At 39.7% G+C, this 19,883-nt stretch overlaps 2 protein-coding genes and 1 long non-coding RNA gene across 5 annotated transcripts in view; 2 read left to right on the top strand and 1 right to left on the bottom strand.

The window, feature by feature from the left end:
- The window catches only part of TMEM63C (transmembrane protein 63C), a 452,188-nt gene that overhangs the window by 321,156 nt on the left and 111,149 nt on the right, over positions 1–19,883 (top strand). The gene's annotated exons all lie outside the window — the stretch shown is intronic.
- SPTLC2 (serine palmitoyltransferase long chain base subunit 2) overlaps positions 3,721–19,883 on the bottom strand; it is a 120,536-nt gene continuing 104,373 nt past the window's right edge. For 2 of the 3 annotated variants that reach the window (XM_082384710.1, XM_082384712.1), the window contains exon 12: positions 3,721–8,894. In XM_082384710.1, the coding sequence (XP_082240836.1) occupies positions 8,775–8,894 (120 nt within the window). In that variant the 3' untranslated portion in view covers positions 3,721–8,774. The remainder of the gene's footprint in view (positions 8,895–19,883) is intronic. The other variant, XM_082384711.1, reaches the window with a different exon arrangement.
- LOC309625368 lies at positions 13,496–16,546 on the top strand. Its single transcript, XR_014242489.1, has 2 exons — positions 13,496–14,235; positions 14,286–16,546. It is a non-coding gene; the product is annotated as an uncharacterized lncRNA (long non-coding RNA).

Genomic DNA, 19,883 nt, shown 5'->3' with positions numbered 1-19,883 from the left:
AGCAGATCCCTGGAGGTGCTGGGAAGCATGCCAGAAACCTGGCCATAGGGTAAAATTTGGGCTCTGGGTTTAGCCTTAGAAACTCTTAGGAGACTGGGCACATTTCTGAGAAACCACTCCTATCCCCAACAGCACTGCCCAGGACTCTGCAGTTGCCTTTTTTTAAAAACTAAATTTATTTATTTTTGGCTGCATTGGGTCTTCGTTGCTGCGTGCAGGCTTTTCTCTAGTTGCGTCGAGAGGGAGCTACTTTTTGTTGCAGTGTGCGGGCTTCTCATTGTGGTGGCTTCTCTTGTCGTGGAGCACAGGCTCTAGGCGCGTGGTCTTCAGTAGTTGTGGCACAGGGCTCCCCCTCGCGGGCTCTAGAGCGCAGGCTCAGTAGTTGTGGTGCACGGGCTTAGTTGTTCCGCGGCATGTGGAATCTTCCCGGACCAGGGCTTGAACCCATGTCCCTGGCGTTGGCGGGCGGATTCTTAACCACTGCACCACCAGGGAAATCCTTCTGCAGTGTTTTGAATAGTGCATCACAGGGATTAGTTACAATGCCGGTCTGGAGTCCGCCACAGGGGTTTGAACCTTGCTTCTATCATTTACTAAGAAGATGATATTATTGGGCAAATTCTTTGACCCCTTGGTGGGTGCTTTTGTCATCTGTAAAAGTCTGGGGTGTAGGGAGGGGCTACCCACCTCACAGGTGTGAGGAGTAAATAAGAATCTAAGGACTTATATTAGGATGAACTACAGGAAGTTGCCACTTCTGGGTCAAAAGGGTCAAATGTTGGCAATTTCATGTGGTTCAGCCTAATAAGATGCCTGGTACATGGTAAACACTCAAATATTAGCCCAAAGAAACCTAGCATTTGAGCAACCTGCTACACCATATTGCTTTTACTAAATGTGAGGCAACTGTGTTGTTTTTTAGGATTTTTCTTTTCGTTTGTAAAACTATTTTCACATCCAGTCGAATATTTTGTCTTTTCATCAAACTTTTGAATCTTCCCACAGATTAAACATGGAGTTTGAAAATAAGGAATTCATTCATTCATGTGTATCTGTCTCCAAGTCAGTAACTACCGCTAATGGGAGACCCTCTCCCCATTACCTGGACAGCTATAATAGCCTCCCGATTAGTCCTGCTGTATCTACTCGTTCTCACTCTCTCCTCCCCAAATGCTGTTGGTTATTTTCTTTTTTCAATCAACTTTATTGAGATATAATTTACATACAATAAACACACCTATTTTAATTGTACAGTTCAATGCGTTTTGACAAATGTATACATCCAGGTAACCACCACCACCATCATGATTTAGAAATTTCTCATCACTCCAATATCCTTCTGTGCACTGCAGGAAAAATAAATATGCTTCAGTGGAAAGTAATGCATTGTCTACATACAATGCATCCTTTTGAGTTATCTGATTCTAGTCTTTCATTGTCTTGGGGCTGTTTTACAACTTTGTAGGTTGTAGGTAACTAATAGCAAAGCAAAATACTTCTTGTCTATATAAATGCAAATTCTGTCCTGTTCTGTGGAGGTTCGATTGACCTCCCTCCCCCAGTGTGGAAGAAATCAGTTTTGTCTTCATTTGTACATTCACTTCAGTGTTCCTGATCTATAAAGTTTCTGTTTTTCAATATCTCCTTTGAATTGGCTGTAATACCCTTAACAGTTTTCTCATTAATGAGTTAAATGACATCTTTCATTTTTACATCTGTAAGAGTCATGATTTTATTTGTTTTTGAAAATTATCTTTTAACAGTCCGTTTGTACAGTTAATCCCTACCTCCCTACCCTTGGCTCCTGGTAAGCACTTCTCCACTCTGTCATCATAGGTTAGTCCTGCCGTTTTAGAAGTTTATATCAGTGCAGTCACATTCATGTATTCTTTTGTTTGGCTTCTTTCTTTGAGCATGGTTTTGAGGTTCATCCATCTAGTTGTAGGTGTCAGTAATTTGTTCCTTTTCACAGCTGAGTAGTATTCATCGTATGACCATTCTGCTTCTTTTCCCATTAACTATGATAGCATTTGGATTGTTTCCAGTTTGGGGCTATTATGAATAAAGGAGCTATGAATATTCAAGTGCCAATTCTCTTCTGGACATGCTTTCACTTCTCTTGGGTGAAATTGCTGTCAAAAACCTGCCAAATTGTTTTCTCCAACGGCTGTACCATTTTGCATTCCCACCTTTGTCAACACTTGGTATTGTAATTCTTTTTATATTTAGCCATTCTAGAGGGTGGGTGAGTAGTAGAATCTTATTGCAATTTTAATTGGCCTTTCCTTAATGACCAATGATATTGAGCATTTTTGCATGTGTTTATTGGCGATTAGTATACTTCCTTTTGTGAAGTGTCTGTTCAAATCTTTTGCCAATTTTTAATTTAATAATCTTGTCTTATTGAGCTTTAAGGATTCTTTATATATTCTAAATAGAGAGCCTTTGTCAGATATATGTACTGTGGATATTTTATCCCAGCCTGCAAACTACATTGTCTTCTGAAATTTTCATTTTGATGAAGTCCAGTTTATCAGTTTTTTTCAGTCATGCTTTTTGTGTCTGAAGAAATCATTGCCACCCAACCCAAAGTCACCGATTTTCTTTTATAGTTTCTCCAAGAAGTTTCATATTTTTTTATTTTTTATGCTCAGATCTATGATTTGTTTTGAGTCAACTGTGGTATGTGATGTAAGGTTGAAGGTTCTTTCCCCATTGAATTAACTTGGCACTTTTGTCAAAAATCAGCTAACCATACACATGTGGGTCTATTTCTGGACTCCCTATTCTGTTTTATTGTTCTATATGACTAATCTAATGCCAGTTGCAGTCTTGGTTACTGTAGCTTTGTGCAAAGTTTTGAAATCAGGTAGTATAAGTTTCTTTACAAAATTGTTTTGACTATTCTAGGTCCTTTGCATTTCCACATAAATTTTATCAACTTGTCATTGTATACAAAAAAGCATGCTAATGGGTTTTTTTAATTTTAAAAAATTTATCTTATTCATTTTTGGCTGCGTTGGGTCTTTGTTGCTGCGCATGGGCTTTCTCTAGTTGTGGCGAGCAGGGGCTACTCTTCATTGTGGTGCACAGGCTTCTCAATGTGGTGGCTCCTCTTGTTGTGGAGCATGGACTCTAGGCACACGGGCTCAGTAGTTGTGGCTTGTGGGCTCTAGAGCGCAGGCTCAGTAGTTGTGGCGCACAGGCTTAGTTGCTCCGCGGCATGTGGGATCCTCCGGGACCAGGGCTCAAACCCGCGTCCCCTGCATTGGCAGGTGGATTCTTAACCACTGCGCCACCAGCAAAGTCCCAAATGGGTATTTTTTTTTCAATGCTTACAACTTTTCACTGGTTTTCCCCGGTGTGTAAGATAAAGTCACCCGGTGCGGCAGCCTCTACCGCCTCCTGGTGAGCCCCACTTCACCGTTCTTGCGAGTATCAACCACACTCTTTCTTTCAGATCCTCCAATCCTTAGAATCTAAGTTTCCTCTATCACCTCTGTCTAAACCAGACACTGGTTCCAATCTTATCAGGCTCTTTACCTTTCCTTCATGGCACTTAGGAGTTTCTAACACGATATATATGGTTCATGTGCCTATTTGTTTACAAAAGTAGGAACCATAACTTTCTGTTTGCTGCTGTTATTGGTAATGCTCAGTGCAGTGCCTGGCATGGAAACAGCACTCAGTATTTATTGGTTTAATGAATAAAGGCAGATACAGCTTTCAGAGTATTTTATTGGAGCAAAACAATAAATTTCATGGGATGATTCTTAAGTCATCTCAAGTAGTTCCCCTTCAGCTCTTAACAGGCACTCTCAAAATGGATACACCTCCCTCAACCCATCATTTATAGCTTGACAGTCATCCAACAACAACAGCAACGAAAAATCATCTGGCAAAAAAGGGAGACGGGGGGCGGGTGTGGGTAAGGGAGAGAGTGACATTTTAACACAATACTAAATTTTAAAAAGTTTTATTTTTATTTCCCCTTCTCTTTCTCAGATTATACGAGCATTACAGGACTGGGGAAGGGTTATCACAGCACCTCTTGCAAATTCCAGTTTACAGGAATGAAAAAATATGGGCCAACAAAATAAGATCTCGGCTCTCCATAAGCTATTTCTCTATTCTTATTTTATCTCTTTCCCCCTTCTCCTAATGTTAGCTACCTTTATCCAGAGAGGGATCATCAAGACTGTGGGCATGCTGGCTGACACGGTGATCTCACTAGTATCCTGTGAAGAACCATCAAGGATGCTTTTTATCGTTCCAACCATGAACACCACTGAGGTAACAAGACCTAACATCAAGGGTGAAGACAAGTCACCACTCCACCCTAGTCAGTGATATGTCCCACATTTCCTTGGAAGGCCTGGGCCAAATGACAAAGCTTTGCACAAGAAACTCGGGAACTGTGTTGGAAAAAGCAGACACTGAGTGGGCTCAAGGCTCCTTGTGTATGGAAGGATCCACTATCCATGCAGACAGCAACAAGGCAGGACACTTGGCACATCAGGGCACTGCTCTAATTTTTACCTTTCATTCAACCTCCCCATAACTGCTCCAAAAGAACAGAGGTTTGGGTGTGCTTCATTAAAAACACAGTAAAGGCAGTTTAAGAGCCACTGAATTCTTTATGGTCAGTTTAATAAACTCATCATACCACAAAAAATCAGTTTATAAGGCCATTTATCATGTGTACTACACAGTAAATAAGATCTTGCCCACAGCTTCCCCAAGTCAGTCCCAAGGATGACTGGGAATGTGATACCTCAGACTCAGCAGAGACATTAGAATAAACATTTCCGATAAGGGCTCGAGCTAGCCCCTTCGGTTTCCTCCCTAGAAAAGGCTCAATCTATAGCAAAAGGTGCTTAGAAAACAGAAGTCACTAGAAATGACAAAAGGGGCAACAGCATTTTCTACACATTAAAAGCAAAGGGATCACTGGCTAGTCCTGGCATTTCCTCTGTATGATAAGGGAGGAAGCCAGCCTTCTAACCCAGCTATCTGGGCACATGGCAAATGGCTAGGAGCCTGAACACTGCATTTCATGTGGATAAAGCTGAAGAGAGAATGGACAAGCTTTTCTTTACGTGGAAGGTGTTTTAATTAACTGGCTTAACGGATTAAGCAAACAGCTGCTCAACAGCCAAGAAGAATCCTTTGATTTTCCTAACTCCCCCTTCATAACTCCTTTGGGCTAAGATGATTTTACCTGTGTGAAGTGCTCAACAGTTCTTGACCTTCATGAAAGTGGACAGAAGGAAAACCACAACTTTCCCATTTTTTCTAACCACATGGGTTATAGCAAGGACAGATTAAAACCTATTCTGGCTTACCTAGAACACCAGGAAAGACACCCTGGGAATTAGGGCACAGCAATTCTTTATACAAGAGAACCAGGAGGGACCTCCCTGATGGTTCAGTGGTTAAGACGCCGCGCTTCCACTGCAGGGGGCGCGGGTTTGATCCGTGGTCGGGGAACTAGGATCCTGCATGACCCGTGGCACAGCCAAAAAAAAAAAGAGAGAGAGAGAGAGAGAGAGAGAGAGAACCAGGAGATAGTCAATTGTATTTAACCTTTTCTAGGTGGTTTTGCCACAAATTCATACAAAACAAGAACCCAAATTCTCTTTCTTCACTGCCTATGACATGACTAGAAGTGCTGCTGCCCAATCCAGTATGACAAGGGGCCAGAGATCCTCGTCAATTTGGAACGAGGCACATGGGGGAAGAAATAGGGCCTTGGCCTCTGAAAGGGCATCAGGCAAACACGCAGCCCTTAGTAGTTGTGTCGGGTTATTTCTGTTCACCTTCCATGACTACATGAGGAAGAGCGGTGTCTGACTATTTGAAATCCTCACCCTATCACGAAAGTTTAAGATAGTGACGAGAAGTTCTTCAAACAAGCAAACAGTACTCTGGGCTCTGGAGACCAGAATGTTTTTTTAAAGGGAAAAAATTTTCCAAAGCAAAGCGAAAAGTTTAGTGCTTCAAAGACCCTGCCCCTGAACATTTTCTTTCAATGCTCTAGAACGTACGCCATATTCTACAGTAAGGCTTTTAAAATAAAGATGGGAGGAGAATCTGCCTCAGCCACTGCCACTTGATCCATTCTCTGGGTGTGATTTTGATGTGCCCTAGTTATAAACTTCCTGGTTTCTGATGTGATCTGCAGAAAAGGGTCATATAAACCTGAAATGGATGAAGACAAAGCTAAATAAAAAGAGGGATGAGAAAAAGTAAAAAGGATTAGTCACACCTCTATCAACTAACTCTGATGATCAGCCTTGGTAGTAATGGTTAGCTGATGCCTGCTTGAACCCCATCAGATTCTTGAAGTAGGCTGTGTTAAACCATGTACTAAACAATACTTATTTGTCCCAGATTTCTACTCATTCCCAATGACAGTATTTATATACACTTGTGTTTCCCCAAGGGCTTGGTTAAGTAATGATATTTGTGATATGACTGGACCCTAGATTTATATTACAGTTTCAAGAAGAGACAACCAGTGTGTGTAATGTTTTGTCCTCTAGAAAGTAGAGGTCCTAGAGAGATCACAGGAGTTTTCTCTCTTCAAAATAAATCTGTAACTTAACTGCACTTATCCTGAAATAACTGCATAGCAAAGTGATATATATATATATATATATATTTAAATGCCCATATTAACTGACATTTTAAGTTGCAGTGACTTCATGCAAGCCAAAATAAAAGACTGGCCATTAAGTTCATTGCTTTAAGTTTGTGACTTCTGCAAACCCTACATCACTAAATAGTAACTGCAGTGCAAAAGCTCCCTGGTTCTAATGGGGTTCTATGGTGAGGACCTAGATGTGCAGGAAAGGTTAGTAATGTATTTTATTTTACAGGACTAATTACTTAGTTACCACAATCTTTTTTACTTCAACTTGTACATGCTAACTGCAGTCCCTGCATCTCTACTTGGTTCTGTTCACTTTTTTCTATTCTTTAAAAAATTAAAATAAAACCTTGGAATATTTCAAGGGATTAAGGCTCTCAGATGCTGAGAGTGACCAAAGATAACTTAAGACATGAAAACAAAACTTCACAAACAATAGCATTGCTTACATCCTCCACTACATGTATCTGCACAAAAATACCACAGCTGATGACAAGATGCCCAGGAGAATTTGGACTGAAAATTTTTACAAATAAAAGGAGTGATTTCAAAAATAGAGATGTACAAAACTACTTTCACACAATGTTTTTCCATTCTGTTCCCAATCCTTCCCCTATAATACTTGATGGCTACTAAAAGACAAGCTGATCTTGGGTATAAAAAAAGTCAAAAGTTCTCTTCACTTAAGCTTTGGTCAACAGAATAAAGTAAGAACTTTAACATGGTGATTTTCAGATTTGCTCTTTGGTCAAGCAGTATAAAGCTCGCTGAAAGAAATCCCCTTACTTGGTATGCAAACAGAGTCAAAATAAGTGTTCAGAATTTCTCAGGGAAAAAATAAGGGGTAATGGAAGGAGATGGAGCCCCTAAAAGCCCCACATGCCAGGTTAGAAATGCATTAGGACATCAAGAATAAAAGAGAAATAGCACTCAGAGTGATATTTAAATGGGTCATCTTATAAAAAGGGTAAGTTAATAAACTTTAATCCTTACATTAGGAACATGACAAAAGATTTCTGAGTGGAGGATTTACCAACATTCTCCTTTATCAGTTGAAATCCTAATATGGACCCAAACCCAGGCAGACGCTGTCATAATTTTTTTTTTTTTTTGGCTGTCATAATTTTGAAAAGTAGAAAGCAGTAAGAAGGAAACCACAGACATTCTACAAGGAGCAGTCAACCCTTTCCCCACCACCCCTGCCCTCTCACCCGAGCAGGAGGGCCTATCACTCTGTGGAGCAGCTTTGTACACCGAAGAGTGAGGTGTGAGTCGGCTTCAGCACCGAGGTCTGACCAGGGTAGGATGTGGGTGCTTTTAAAACCATTTAAGTGTTTTAAACAGGGGATGGGATGTGGGTGCTTTTAAAACCATTTAAGTGTTTTAAACAGGGGTTGGGAGTGTTAGATTCCAGCTTGGGAAGAACCCAGAAACTGGACATACCCTCAGATGGTGACCATTACGAAGAAACATTTGATGGTGAAGGAAGATATCATCTGGTGACCAGAACAAAATGGAATAAGACCAAGCCTTGGAGGCTCCTGGCCAGGGAGGGATATACAATGAGGGGGAGTTTCAGCAATGTTAGTGTTTACTACTTTTCTTAAATGGCTAAACTTAAGACACATTAAAACGCTTTGGGTGATTACGTGACTGGTTAAACAAGGATTCCAAGGCTGGCCACCTCTGAGACCTGGACCGGAAGTAAGTGGAAGGCACTTGCTCCCCAGGAAGGAGGGCCAGGTGAGTCTCGAGGCTGTAGTGCCAGTGCCAGCAGGAGCTTTGGATGGGCCCACGTCTGTGAGAGGAAAATGGCCTGCGTGGTTAGCCAGAGACAGGGTAGGGTCAGTGTGATTTCACAAGTAGAATAGTTATAAAATAAAACATTTTTTTAATGGACAAAAACGCAAAGTGAGTCACCTCTTTTTTTAAAGGTGATGTAGCAAAGGAAGGATGTGAAGCAGTTTTTCACTATTTACAAAATATCATTTAGAGTGGAGGTGGCCGCCGTCAGTAGTTGAGGAAATCTCTTGCACAAGAAGTGTGGTTCCTGCAACTGGACTGGAAAGGCCACACACTCTCCTGGGTGAGGGAGAGTTCCTTTAGGGGAGCACCAAAAGGCTCAGTCTTCTGTTTCTTCATATGTAGTCTCATCGAAGGGCCTGTCCAATAGAGGTACTGACCGATGACGGGAATACTTCAGGTGCAATAGGTCCCCGACTTCATCTATCTCCTTTAAAGCCTAAAATATACAAGACAGAGCAGAGGTTAGAGCCAGGAGGAGGAAGACACACTTGGTGCTTCATTTTTCTAAAAACAATCATGGCAAGATTATCCTGTGGTGGGACCGTGTCCAATGCATTTACTCTGAGCAGACTAGAGTCTAGCAATGGAAAGAGCTGCTTTTTGAGCAAGGACATCAGGCTGACCATGAAGAACAGGTTGTGAAGAGCAGGGATGCAGAATAAAGGGTATAATTCATCAAAATAGGACATGCTTGGACTTCCCCGGTGGTACAGTGGTTAAGAATCCACCTGCCAAAGCAGGGGACACAGGTTCGAGCCCTGGTCCGGGAATATCCCACATGCCGCAGAGCAACTAAGCCCGTGTGCCACAACTACTGAGCCTGTGCTCTAGAGCCTGAGAGCCACAACTACTGAGCTCGTGCGCCACAACTACTGAAGCCCACACGCCTAGAGCTGGTGCTTCACAACAAGAGAAGCCACCACAATGAGAAGCCCGCGCACCGCAACAAAGAGTAGCCCCCGCCTGCCGCAACTAGAGAAAGATCGCGGGCAGCAACGAAGACCCAACGCAACCATAAACAAACAAACAAACAAACAAATAAATATTTTTTAAAAAGAGAAAGAGCATTTCTATATTTAAAAAAAAAATATGACACGCTTGGAAGAAGAAGGAATATGTACCCTGAATTTGCCAGGCTGGCTATAATTTGTCATTTCTCCTTTTACTCTCCAGTACTTGCTCTTTCTGTTATCACACTAAGAAAAAAGTGATGAGAAGTCTGCATTGAGATGCTTCCTAGATGCAAGATGAAGAGAGTCCCCAAAGTGGGCTGCTGTGCAGACTTAGTAAGAAAAAGTAGAAGCCAGCAAGGAAAGAAACAGAGCCAGCATTTAAACTCAGGTTTGATTTTAAACCCCCAAATCCTACCATTGAGAGATTATCTTGTCTTTCCATCAAAACTCTATCTCAGTATAACTTCCCTTTCTATAAAACTTGCTCTTTTATTTTTCAAAGAAAATATGTTTCTTATAAAAATTAAAACACTAAGACAAGTGATGAAATGAAAAGTCTCTTCCTGATTGCAATACTAGCCCTACCTGGTAATCTGTGTATGGTTTCTTATATGTACTTAAAAACAAACAAAACCCAACTCCTGGTTGAAGTATACATACATACAGCAAAGTACACAAATCATAGTTGACACAGTTAACTTTCCAAAAAGCAGCACACAGAGAGTCAGAATAGAGAATGACAATATAAGAAAGGGATATGTGTTCAGAATTTCTTAGAAAATATTTAATGGAAGGACAAGGGAATTCCAAGCCCCAGATACCTCTCAGAGAAATCCATGGAAGACAGCAAAAATTTTGGAATCCTAGATTCTAAGGCTTTCTAATAAAAGCACCTGGCACAGGTCACAGAATGCATTTTCAGCTCATGGCAGCTCTCCAGCCCTGTTATTCACTCCCCAAGCACGTGTGGATGTTGCCTAGTGGGTCTAATAGGCCTCAGCTCTGGAGACAATGGCTCTATCTAGGACACCATCTCATTAGACTAAGAAAGGGTAATGTGGGCAGTAGAAGCCCTATTGCCTAAGTGTGACTCTCCAAATTTCCATCACATCATATAAATCTTCTGTCCACTCTCATGGTTGTAATTCCATAAGAAAATGTACATCTTCTAGTTCAGAAAAGGGAATCAGTTGATTATCAGTAAATAGACACATATACCTGTTCCTAAATTTAACTTTTAAAAAATCAGTGTTTGTAGAGAGGAAAAAGAAACATCAACAAATAGTATTCCTTATTTATTCAAGCATAAGAAAAAAATACTCTTCACTCCAAATGTGAAAAATATAAAAAGCAAATAAGAGCTGGACTTCAATATGCTATCAGAACAGTGGTACCTTTGAGAAGAGGTTTAATTAAAAGCTCCATATGGAAACAATTTAAGATTGAATTTCAGCTGAGCGAACCCATTAACTGTTTATTCCCCTGACCTCTGATACAGGATTTATTAATTTAAAACAATACATGACTTACTAAGATCACAAAGTAAAGGATATTCAGAAGAACATGATATTTTTCATCAATTAAAAAAGAAAATGAATAGAGACAGAAAAAAAGCCACAGTAGCCCAAAGGGATCTAGATAACAAGATTATGACTGATACCATACCAAATATCTCAGATGAATGGGTTTTATTTATATAAAAGGTAAAATTATGCGACTTCCCTGGTAGTCCAGTGGTTAAGACTCTGTGCTTCCAATGCAGGGTGCCCGAGTTCAATCCCTGGACGGGGAACTAGATCCCACAGGCCACAACTAAAAGAGGCCACATGCCGCAACTAAACATCCCGCATGCCGCAACGAAGATGCTGTGTGCCGCAACTAAAGACCCGGTAGAGCCAAATAAATAAATAAATAAATATTAAAAAGAAAAAAAGAGATAAAATTGTAACTAGAAACTGCCGGTCATGATGTGGGGGTTACCTGGTTAGATTAGGAATAATGAAGCATTACAAGTACCAATTGTTAACAAATAGTCTACACTTACACTGAACCTCCGGATCACAGGGTAAGATGGGTTCTTAGGGAAAAAACATGTTAATTTAGGGTTGAGTATGGCCCTTGAATAAGAGAATATTCTAGGATAGTTGTGCACCCCTGAGCTAATAAGCTTGCTCTTCTTCTTTTAAAAAATAATAGCTTTATTGAGATACAATTCACATGCCAAAAAATTCATCTTTTTAAAAGTTTACAATTCAGTGCTTCTGAGTAAATTCACAGAGTTGTACAACTTTCATCACTATCTAATTTTAAAGCATTATCACCTCAAAAAATAAACCCCATACTCATATCCTCATTCATCCTTTCCCAGGCCCTGACAATCAGCAAACTATTTTCTGACCCAATGAATTTGCCTATTTCAGATATTTCATATAAATGTGGTCTTCTGTGTCTTCTTTCACTTAGCATAGTGTTTTCAAGGCTCATCCATGTTGTAAGGGTACAAATTCATTCGTTTACATGTGGTTATCCAGCTGTCCAGAACCACTGGTTGAAGAGACTATACTTTCCCCATTAACTAGTCTTAGCCCCTTGTTGAAAATCAATTAGCCAGAGATGTTTGGGTTTATTTCTTGACTCTTAATTCTATTCCATTGGTCTATAAGTCTATCTTTATGCTAGTACTCCACTGTTTCAATTACTGTAGCTTTGAAGTAAGTTTTAAGATCAGGAAATTTGAGTCCCCCAACTTCTATTTTCTTTTTCAACATTGTTTTGGCTATCTGGGGCCCCCTACAATTCCGTATGAATTTGACGATTTCTGCAAAAAAAAAAAAAGCCATTGTAATTTTGATAGGGATTGCAATGGATCTACAGATCTTGCTGTACTCCATATTAACAATATTAAATCTTCCAGCCCATGAACATAGGGTATCTTTCCATTTATTTAAATCTTCTTTCATTTCTTTCAGCAATGTTTCATAGCAATATGCAAGTCTTTCACCTCCCCTGGTTAAATTTATTCCTAGGTAGTATATTCTTTTGAATGCTCTCATAAATGAAATATTAATCTCCTTTTCATGTGTTCATTGCCGGTGTATAGAAATACACTAATTTTTGTGTCTTTTACTCTGCAATTTTGCTGAATATATTTATTAGCTCTAGCAAGATTAGTTTTTTGTGTGTGAATTGTATAGCATTTTCTATATACAGAATCATGTCACGGGGCCCATTAATAAATGAAAGTTCGTTTTTATCTCATAATGTTCATGTTTACTTCCAGAAAAAAATCATAAGACAAAATAACTTCAACAAACCTGTGGTTTCAAAAAATGCACTTTATGCTTAAAAAAAACCTAAATGGAAGGCAAAGTCAAATAATCCTGCAAGTGGATGTTATGAGAAAAATATTAGCACTCTCAACTGGTAAACACGTTTGTTGGCAACAGAAATCTACCAAGATATACTGGTTACATCTAAATTATTTCTCTCTTTTTTAAAAAAATTATTTATTTATTTGGCTGGGCCAGGTCTTTAGTTGTGGCACACAGGATCTTCGTTGCAGCATGTGGGCTCTTAGTTGTGGCATGCTGGATCTAGTTCCCTAACCAGGGATTGAACCCGGGCCCCCTGCATTGGGAGTGTGGAGTCTTAACCGCTGGACCACCAGGGAAGTCCCTAAATGATTTCTTGAATGTGTACAGTTATCAGGAGTAAAACCTGTTAGAAAACACAGTTAATTACTATAGCCATTGCATTTAATGATACAGATATTTTTTTTTCTTTTTTTTTTTTTTTTTAACATCTTTATTGAAGTATAATTGCCTTACAATAGTGTGTTAGCTTCTGCTTTATAACAAAGTGAATCAGTTATACATATACAATATGTTCCCATTTCTCTTCCCTCTTGCATCTCCCTCCCTCCCACCCTCCCCATCCCACCCCTCTAGGTGGTCACAAAGCACCGTGCTGATCTCCCTGTGCTATGCGGCTGCTTCCCACTAGCTATCTATTTTACATTTGGTAGTGTATATATGTCCATGACACTCTCTTACCCTGTCACATCTCACCTCTCCCCCTCCCCATATCCTCAAGTCCATTCTCTAGTAGGTCTGTGTCTTTATTCCCGTCTTGCCACTAGGTTCTTCATGGCCTTTTTTTTTTTTTTTTTTTTTTCCTTAGATTCCGTATATATGTGTTAGCATACTGTATTTGTTTTTCTCTTTCTGACTTACTTCACTCTGTATGACAGACTCTAACTCCATCCACCTCATTACAAATACCTCCATTTCATTTCTTTTTATGGCTGAGTAATATTCCATTGTATATATGTGCCACATCTTCTTTATCCATTCGTCTGTCGATGGACATTTAGGTTGCTTCCAGGTCCTGGCTATTGTAAATAGAGCTGCAATGAACATTGTGGTACATGACACTTTTTGACCTATGGTTTTCTCAGGGTATATGCCCAGTAGTGGGATTGCTGGGTCGTATGGTAGTTCTATTTGTAGTTTTTTAAGGAACCTCCATACTGTTCTCCATAGTGGCTGTATCAATTTACATTCCCACCAACAGTGCAAGAGTGTTCCCTTTCCTCCACACCCTCTCCAGCATTTATTGTTTCTAGATTTTTTGATGATGGCCATTCTGACCGGTGTGAGATGATATCTCATTGTAGTTTTGATTTGCATTTCTCTAATGATTAATGATGTTGAGCATTCTTTCATGTGTCTGTAGGCCATCATGATACAGATATTTTTTAAAAGGTGTGCTGAAACTCCTAAACACCCAAATAAAGTAGAGTGGAAGAAAAGTTGATATTACTGGGTTAAAAAATAATCAATGAAGAAATTCACCAGTAAGATTTTTGAGTAAAGGGAAAGAAAGTCTATTGGAAAAAATCCGAAAGGTACAATCAAAATAAAAAAGAAGAAAAACAAAGATACAGTATCAATAAACTGAATTCAATTTCAGTGTCAGAAGAAGATTAAGAATATACTCATACTGGTAGAAGTTTCGCTATGAAGAAATAGGGAAGAAAAATCAAAATCTTTAGCAGTTAAGAAAATTAAAATGTCAATTAAACTTTTAAAAACATGCATTCATAATATTCTTTAAGATTAGTAGCTCTCCAATGAATTAATATTCTGATATTTCTATCAACTAATTTTATGCAAATATGTTCTAGAGCTCTATAAACTCTCAGAAAGTAATACTTATGTAAAGTCTGAAATCTTGAAGATGTTGGAGACAAGATGGTGGAATAGAAGGACTTGAGTTCACCCCCTCTCACGAAAACACCAAAATCACAAGTAACTGCTGAACAACCATCAACAAAAAACACTGGAACCTGCTAAAAAAGATATTCTACATCCAAAGACAAAGAAAAGGCCACAATGAGATGGTAGGAGGGGTGCATTCACAATATAATCAAATCCCATACCCACCGGGTGGGTGACCCACAAACTGGAAAATAATTACATGGTAGAGGTTCTCCCACAGGAATGAGAGTTCTGAGCCCCACATCAGGCATCCCGGCCTGAGGGTCTGGCATCGGAAGGAGGAGCCCCCAGAGCGCTTGGCTTTGAAGGCCAGTGGGACTTGATCATGGGAACGCCACAGGACTGAGGGAAACAGAAACTCCACTCTTGGAAGGCACACACAAGGTCTCATGAGCACCAAGACCTAGGGGAAAAAGCAGTGACTACATAGAAGCCAGGGCCAGACCTACACGCTGGTCTCGGAGGGTCGCTTGGGGAGGTGGGGGGGCGGCTGTGGCGCACTGTGGGGACAAGGACACTGGTGGTGGAAGTACTGGGGAGTACTCATTGGCATGAGCTCTCTGGGAGTCTGCCATTTTGACACCAAGACCTGGCCCTACCCAACAGCCTGTAGGCTCCAGTGCTGGGACGCCTCAGACCAAACGACCAATACAGTGAGAACACAGCCCCAACCATCAGCAGACAGGCTGCCTTAAGTCTTCCTGAGCCCACAGCTGCCTCTAATCACACCCCTTGACATGGCCCTGTCCACCAGAGGGACAAGACCCAGCTCTCTACCCACCAGTGGGCAGGCACCAGTCCCTCCCACCAGGAGGCCTGCACAAGCCTCTAGACCAGCCTCACCCACTAGGGGGCAGACACCAGAAGGAAGAGGAACTACAACCCTGCAGCCTGTGGAATGGAGACTGCAAACACATAAAGTTAGACAAAATGAGACAGCAGAGGAATATGTTCCACAGAAGGAAAAAGATAAAACCCCAGAAGAACAACTAAGTCAAGTGGAGACAGGCAATCTACCTGAAAAAGAATGGAGGCACAGACTGAGAAGGTACAAGAAATGTATTACAAAGAGCTGGACGATATAAAGAACAAACAAACATAGTTGAACAGTACAGTAACTGAAATGCAAAATACACTAGGAGGAATCTATAACAGAATAAATGAGGCAGAAGAACGGATAAGTGAGCTGGAAGACAGAATGGTGGAAAACACTGCAGCAGAACAGAATAAAGAAAAAAGAATGAAAAGAAATGAGGACAGTTTCAGAGACCTCTGGAACAACATTAAACACACCAACATTCGCATTACAGGGATCCCAGAAGGAGAAGAGAGAGAGATAGGGCCTAAGAAAATATGTGAAGAGATAATAGCTAAAAACTTCCCTAACATGGGGAAAAAAACAGTCACCCAACTCCAGGAAGTGCAGAGTCCCATACAGCATAAAAACAAGGAGGAACATGCTGAGACACATATTAATCAAACTGACAAAAATTAAAGGCAGAGAGAAAATATTAAAAGCAACAAGGGAAAAGCAACAAATAACATACAAGGGAATCTCCATAAGGTTATCAGCTGATTTTTTCACCAGAAACTCTGCAGGCTAGAAGGAAGTGGCACAATGTATTTAAAGTGATGAAAGGGAAAAACCTACAACCAAGAATACTCTACACAGCTAGGCTCTCATTCAGATTTGACGGAGCAATCAAAAGCTTTACAGACAAGCAAAAGCTGACAGAATTCAGCACCACCAAACCAGGTTTACAACATTGCTTAAGGAACTTCTCTAGGTTGAAAAGAAAAGGCCACAATTAGAAACAAGAAAATTACAAATGGGAAAGCTCACTGGTAAAGGCAAACATACAGTAAAGGTAGGAAATCATCCACACACAAATATGATTATCAAAACCAACAATCGTGAGGAGAGTACAAATGCAGGATATTGGAAATGCATTTGAAATTAAGAGACCAGCAACTTAAAACAATCTTGTATATAGATAGGCTGCTATATCAAAACCTCATGGTAACTGCAAACCAAAAACCTACAACAGGTACACACAAACAAAAAAGAAAGGAATCCAAACACAACACTAAAGATAGTCATCAAATAACAAGAGAACAGAAGAGGAAGGGAAGAAAAAAGACCTATGAAAACAAATCCAAAACAATTAACATAATGGTAATAAAAACATACATACGGATAATTACCTTAAATGTAAATGGATTAAATGTTCCAACCAAAAGATACAGACTGGCTGAATGGATACAAAAACAATACTCGTATACATGTTGTCTACAAGAGACCCACTTCAGATCTAGGAATGTATACAGAGTGAAAGTGAGGGGATGGAAAAAGGTATTCCATACAAATGGAATTCAAAAGAAAGCTGGAGTAGCAATACTCGTATCAGACAAAATAGACTTTAAAATAAAGAATGTTACAAGAGACAAGGAAGGACACTACATAATAATCAAGGGATCAATCAAAGAAGAAGATATAACAATTAGAAATATCTATGCACCCAACATAGGAGCACCCCAATATATAAGGCAAATGCTAACAGCCATAAAAGGGGAAGTCAACAATAACATGATAATAGTGGGGGAACTTTAACACCCCACTTACATCAATGAACAGATCATCCAGACGGAAAATCAATAAGGAAACACAGGGCTTAAATGACACATTGTATTTGATGGCCTTAATTGATATTTATAGAGCATTCCATCTGAAAGCAGCAGAATAGACATTCTTTTCAGGTGCATATGGAACATTTCTCCAGGATAGATCACATGCTGGACCACAAAGCAAGCCTCAGTAAATTTAAGAAAACTGAAATCAAAGGATCTTTTCCGACCACAGTGCTATGAGATTAGAAGTCAATTACAAAAAAAAAAAAAAAAAAAAACTGTAAAAAACACAAACAAGTGGAGGCTAAACTATATGCTACTAAACAAGCAATGGATCACTGAAGAAATCAAAGAGGAAATCAAAAAATACCTAGAGACAAATGAAAACACGATGATCCAAAACCTATGGGACACAGCAAAAGCAGTTCTAAGAGAGAACTTTACAGCAATACAAGCTTACCTCAGGAAATAAGAAAAACCTCAGAGAAACAACCTAACCTAACACCTAGAGCAACTAGAGAAAGAACAAACAAAACCCAAAGTTAGTAGAAGAAAAGAAATCATAAAGATCAGAGCAGAAATAAATGAAATACAGACTAAAAAAAAATATAGAAAAGATCAATGAAACTAAAAGCTGGTTCTTTGAAAAGATAAACAAAATTGATAAACCTTTAGACAGACTCATCAAGAAGAAAGGGAGAGGGCTCAAATCAATAAAATTAGAAATGAAAAGGGAGAAGTTACAACTGACACCACAGAAATACAAAGGACCATAAGAGACTACTACAAGCAACTATATGCCAATAAAATGACAACCTAAAAGAAATGGACAAACTCTTAGAAAGGTACAATCTCCCAAGACTGATTCAGGAAGAAACAGAAAATATGAACCAACCAATCACAAGTACTGAAATTGAAACTGTGGTTAAAAAACTCCCAACAGGGACTTCTCTGGTGGTCCAGTGTTGAGCCTCCGCACTTCCAATGCAGGGGGTGTGGGTTCGATCCCTGGTCAAGGAACTAGGATCCCACATACCGTGCAGCATGGCCAAAACATAAATAAATAAAAATAAAAATACTTTATGTGTGTGTGTGTGTGTGTCTGTGTGTGTATAAAAACTCCCAACAAACAGAAGTCCAGGACCAGATGGCTTTGCAGGTGAATTCTATCAAACATTTAGAGAAGAGTTAACACCTATCCTTCTGAAACTATTCCCCAAAATTGCAGAGTAAGGAACACTCCCTAACTCATTCTATAAGGCCACTATCACCCTGATACCAAAACCACACAACGATACCACAATGGAAGAAAATTACAGGCCAGTAACACTGATGAACATGGTCGCAAAAATCCTCAACAAAATACTAGGCAAACTGAATCCAACAATACATTAAAAGGATCATACACCATGACCAAGTGAGATTTATCCCAGGGATACAAGAATTTTTCAATGTCCGCAAATCAATCAGTGTGATACACCACATTAACAAATTGAAGAATAAAAACTATATGATCATCTCAGTAGATGCAGAAAAAGCTTTTGACAAAATTCAACAGCCATTTATGATAAAAACTTTCCAGAAAGTGAGCATAGAGGGAGCCTACTTCTGGGAGTTGCCTGGTGGCCTAGTGGTTAGGATTCAGTGCTGTCACTGGTAGTGGCCTGGGCTTGATCCCTGGTTGGGGAACTGAGATCCCACAAGCCGCGTAGTGCAGCCAAAAGAAGAGGGAACCTACCTCAACATAGTAAAGCCCATATATGACAAACCCACAGCTAACGTCATACTCAATGGTGAAAAGCTGAAAGCATCTCCTCTAAGATCAGTAACAAGACAATGATGTCCACTCTTGCCACTTTTATTCAACATAGGTTTGGAAGTCCTAGACACAGCAATCAGAGAAAAAAACGAAATAAAAGGAATCCAAATTGGAAAAGAAGTAAAACTGTCACTGTTTGCAGATGGCATGATACTATACATAGAAAATCCTAAAGGTGTTACCAGAAAACTACTAGAGCTCATCAATGTATTTGGTAAAGTTGCAGGATACAAAATTAATACACAGAAATCTCTTGCATTCCTATACACTAACACCAAAAGATCAGAAAGAGAAATTAAGGAAACAATCCCATTTGCTGTCACATCAAAAAGAATAAAATACCTAGGAATAAACCTACCTAAGGAGGCAGAAGACCTGTACTCTGAAAACTATGTGACACTGATGAAAGAAATCAAAGATGACACAGACAGATGGAAAGATAAACCATGTTCTTGGATTGGAAGAATCAATATTGTCAAAATGACTATACTACCCAAGGCAATCTACAGATTCAATGCAATCCCTATCAAATCACCAAGGGCATTTTTGGCAGAACTAGAACAAAAAATCTTAAAATTTGTATGGAGACATAAAAGACTCTGAATAGCCAAAGCAATCTTGAGAAAGAAAAATGGACCTGGAGGAATCAGGCTATACTGACTTCAGACTATACAATAAAAGCTACAGTAATCAAAACAGCATGGTATGGGCACAAAGACAGACTTATAGATCAACAGAACAGGACA

Source organism: Balaenoptera borealis (assembly GCF_965194805.1).
Source record: "Balaenoptera borealis genome assembly, chromosome: 3".
In the NCBI taxonomy this organism is placed as follows: Eukaryota; Metazoa; Chordata; class Mammalia; order Artiodactyla; family Balaenopteridae; genus Balaenoptera; species Balaenoptera borealis.
This window is presented reverse-complemented; position numbering and strand designations above follow the sequence as displayed.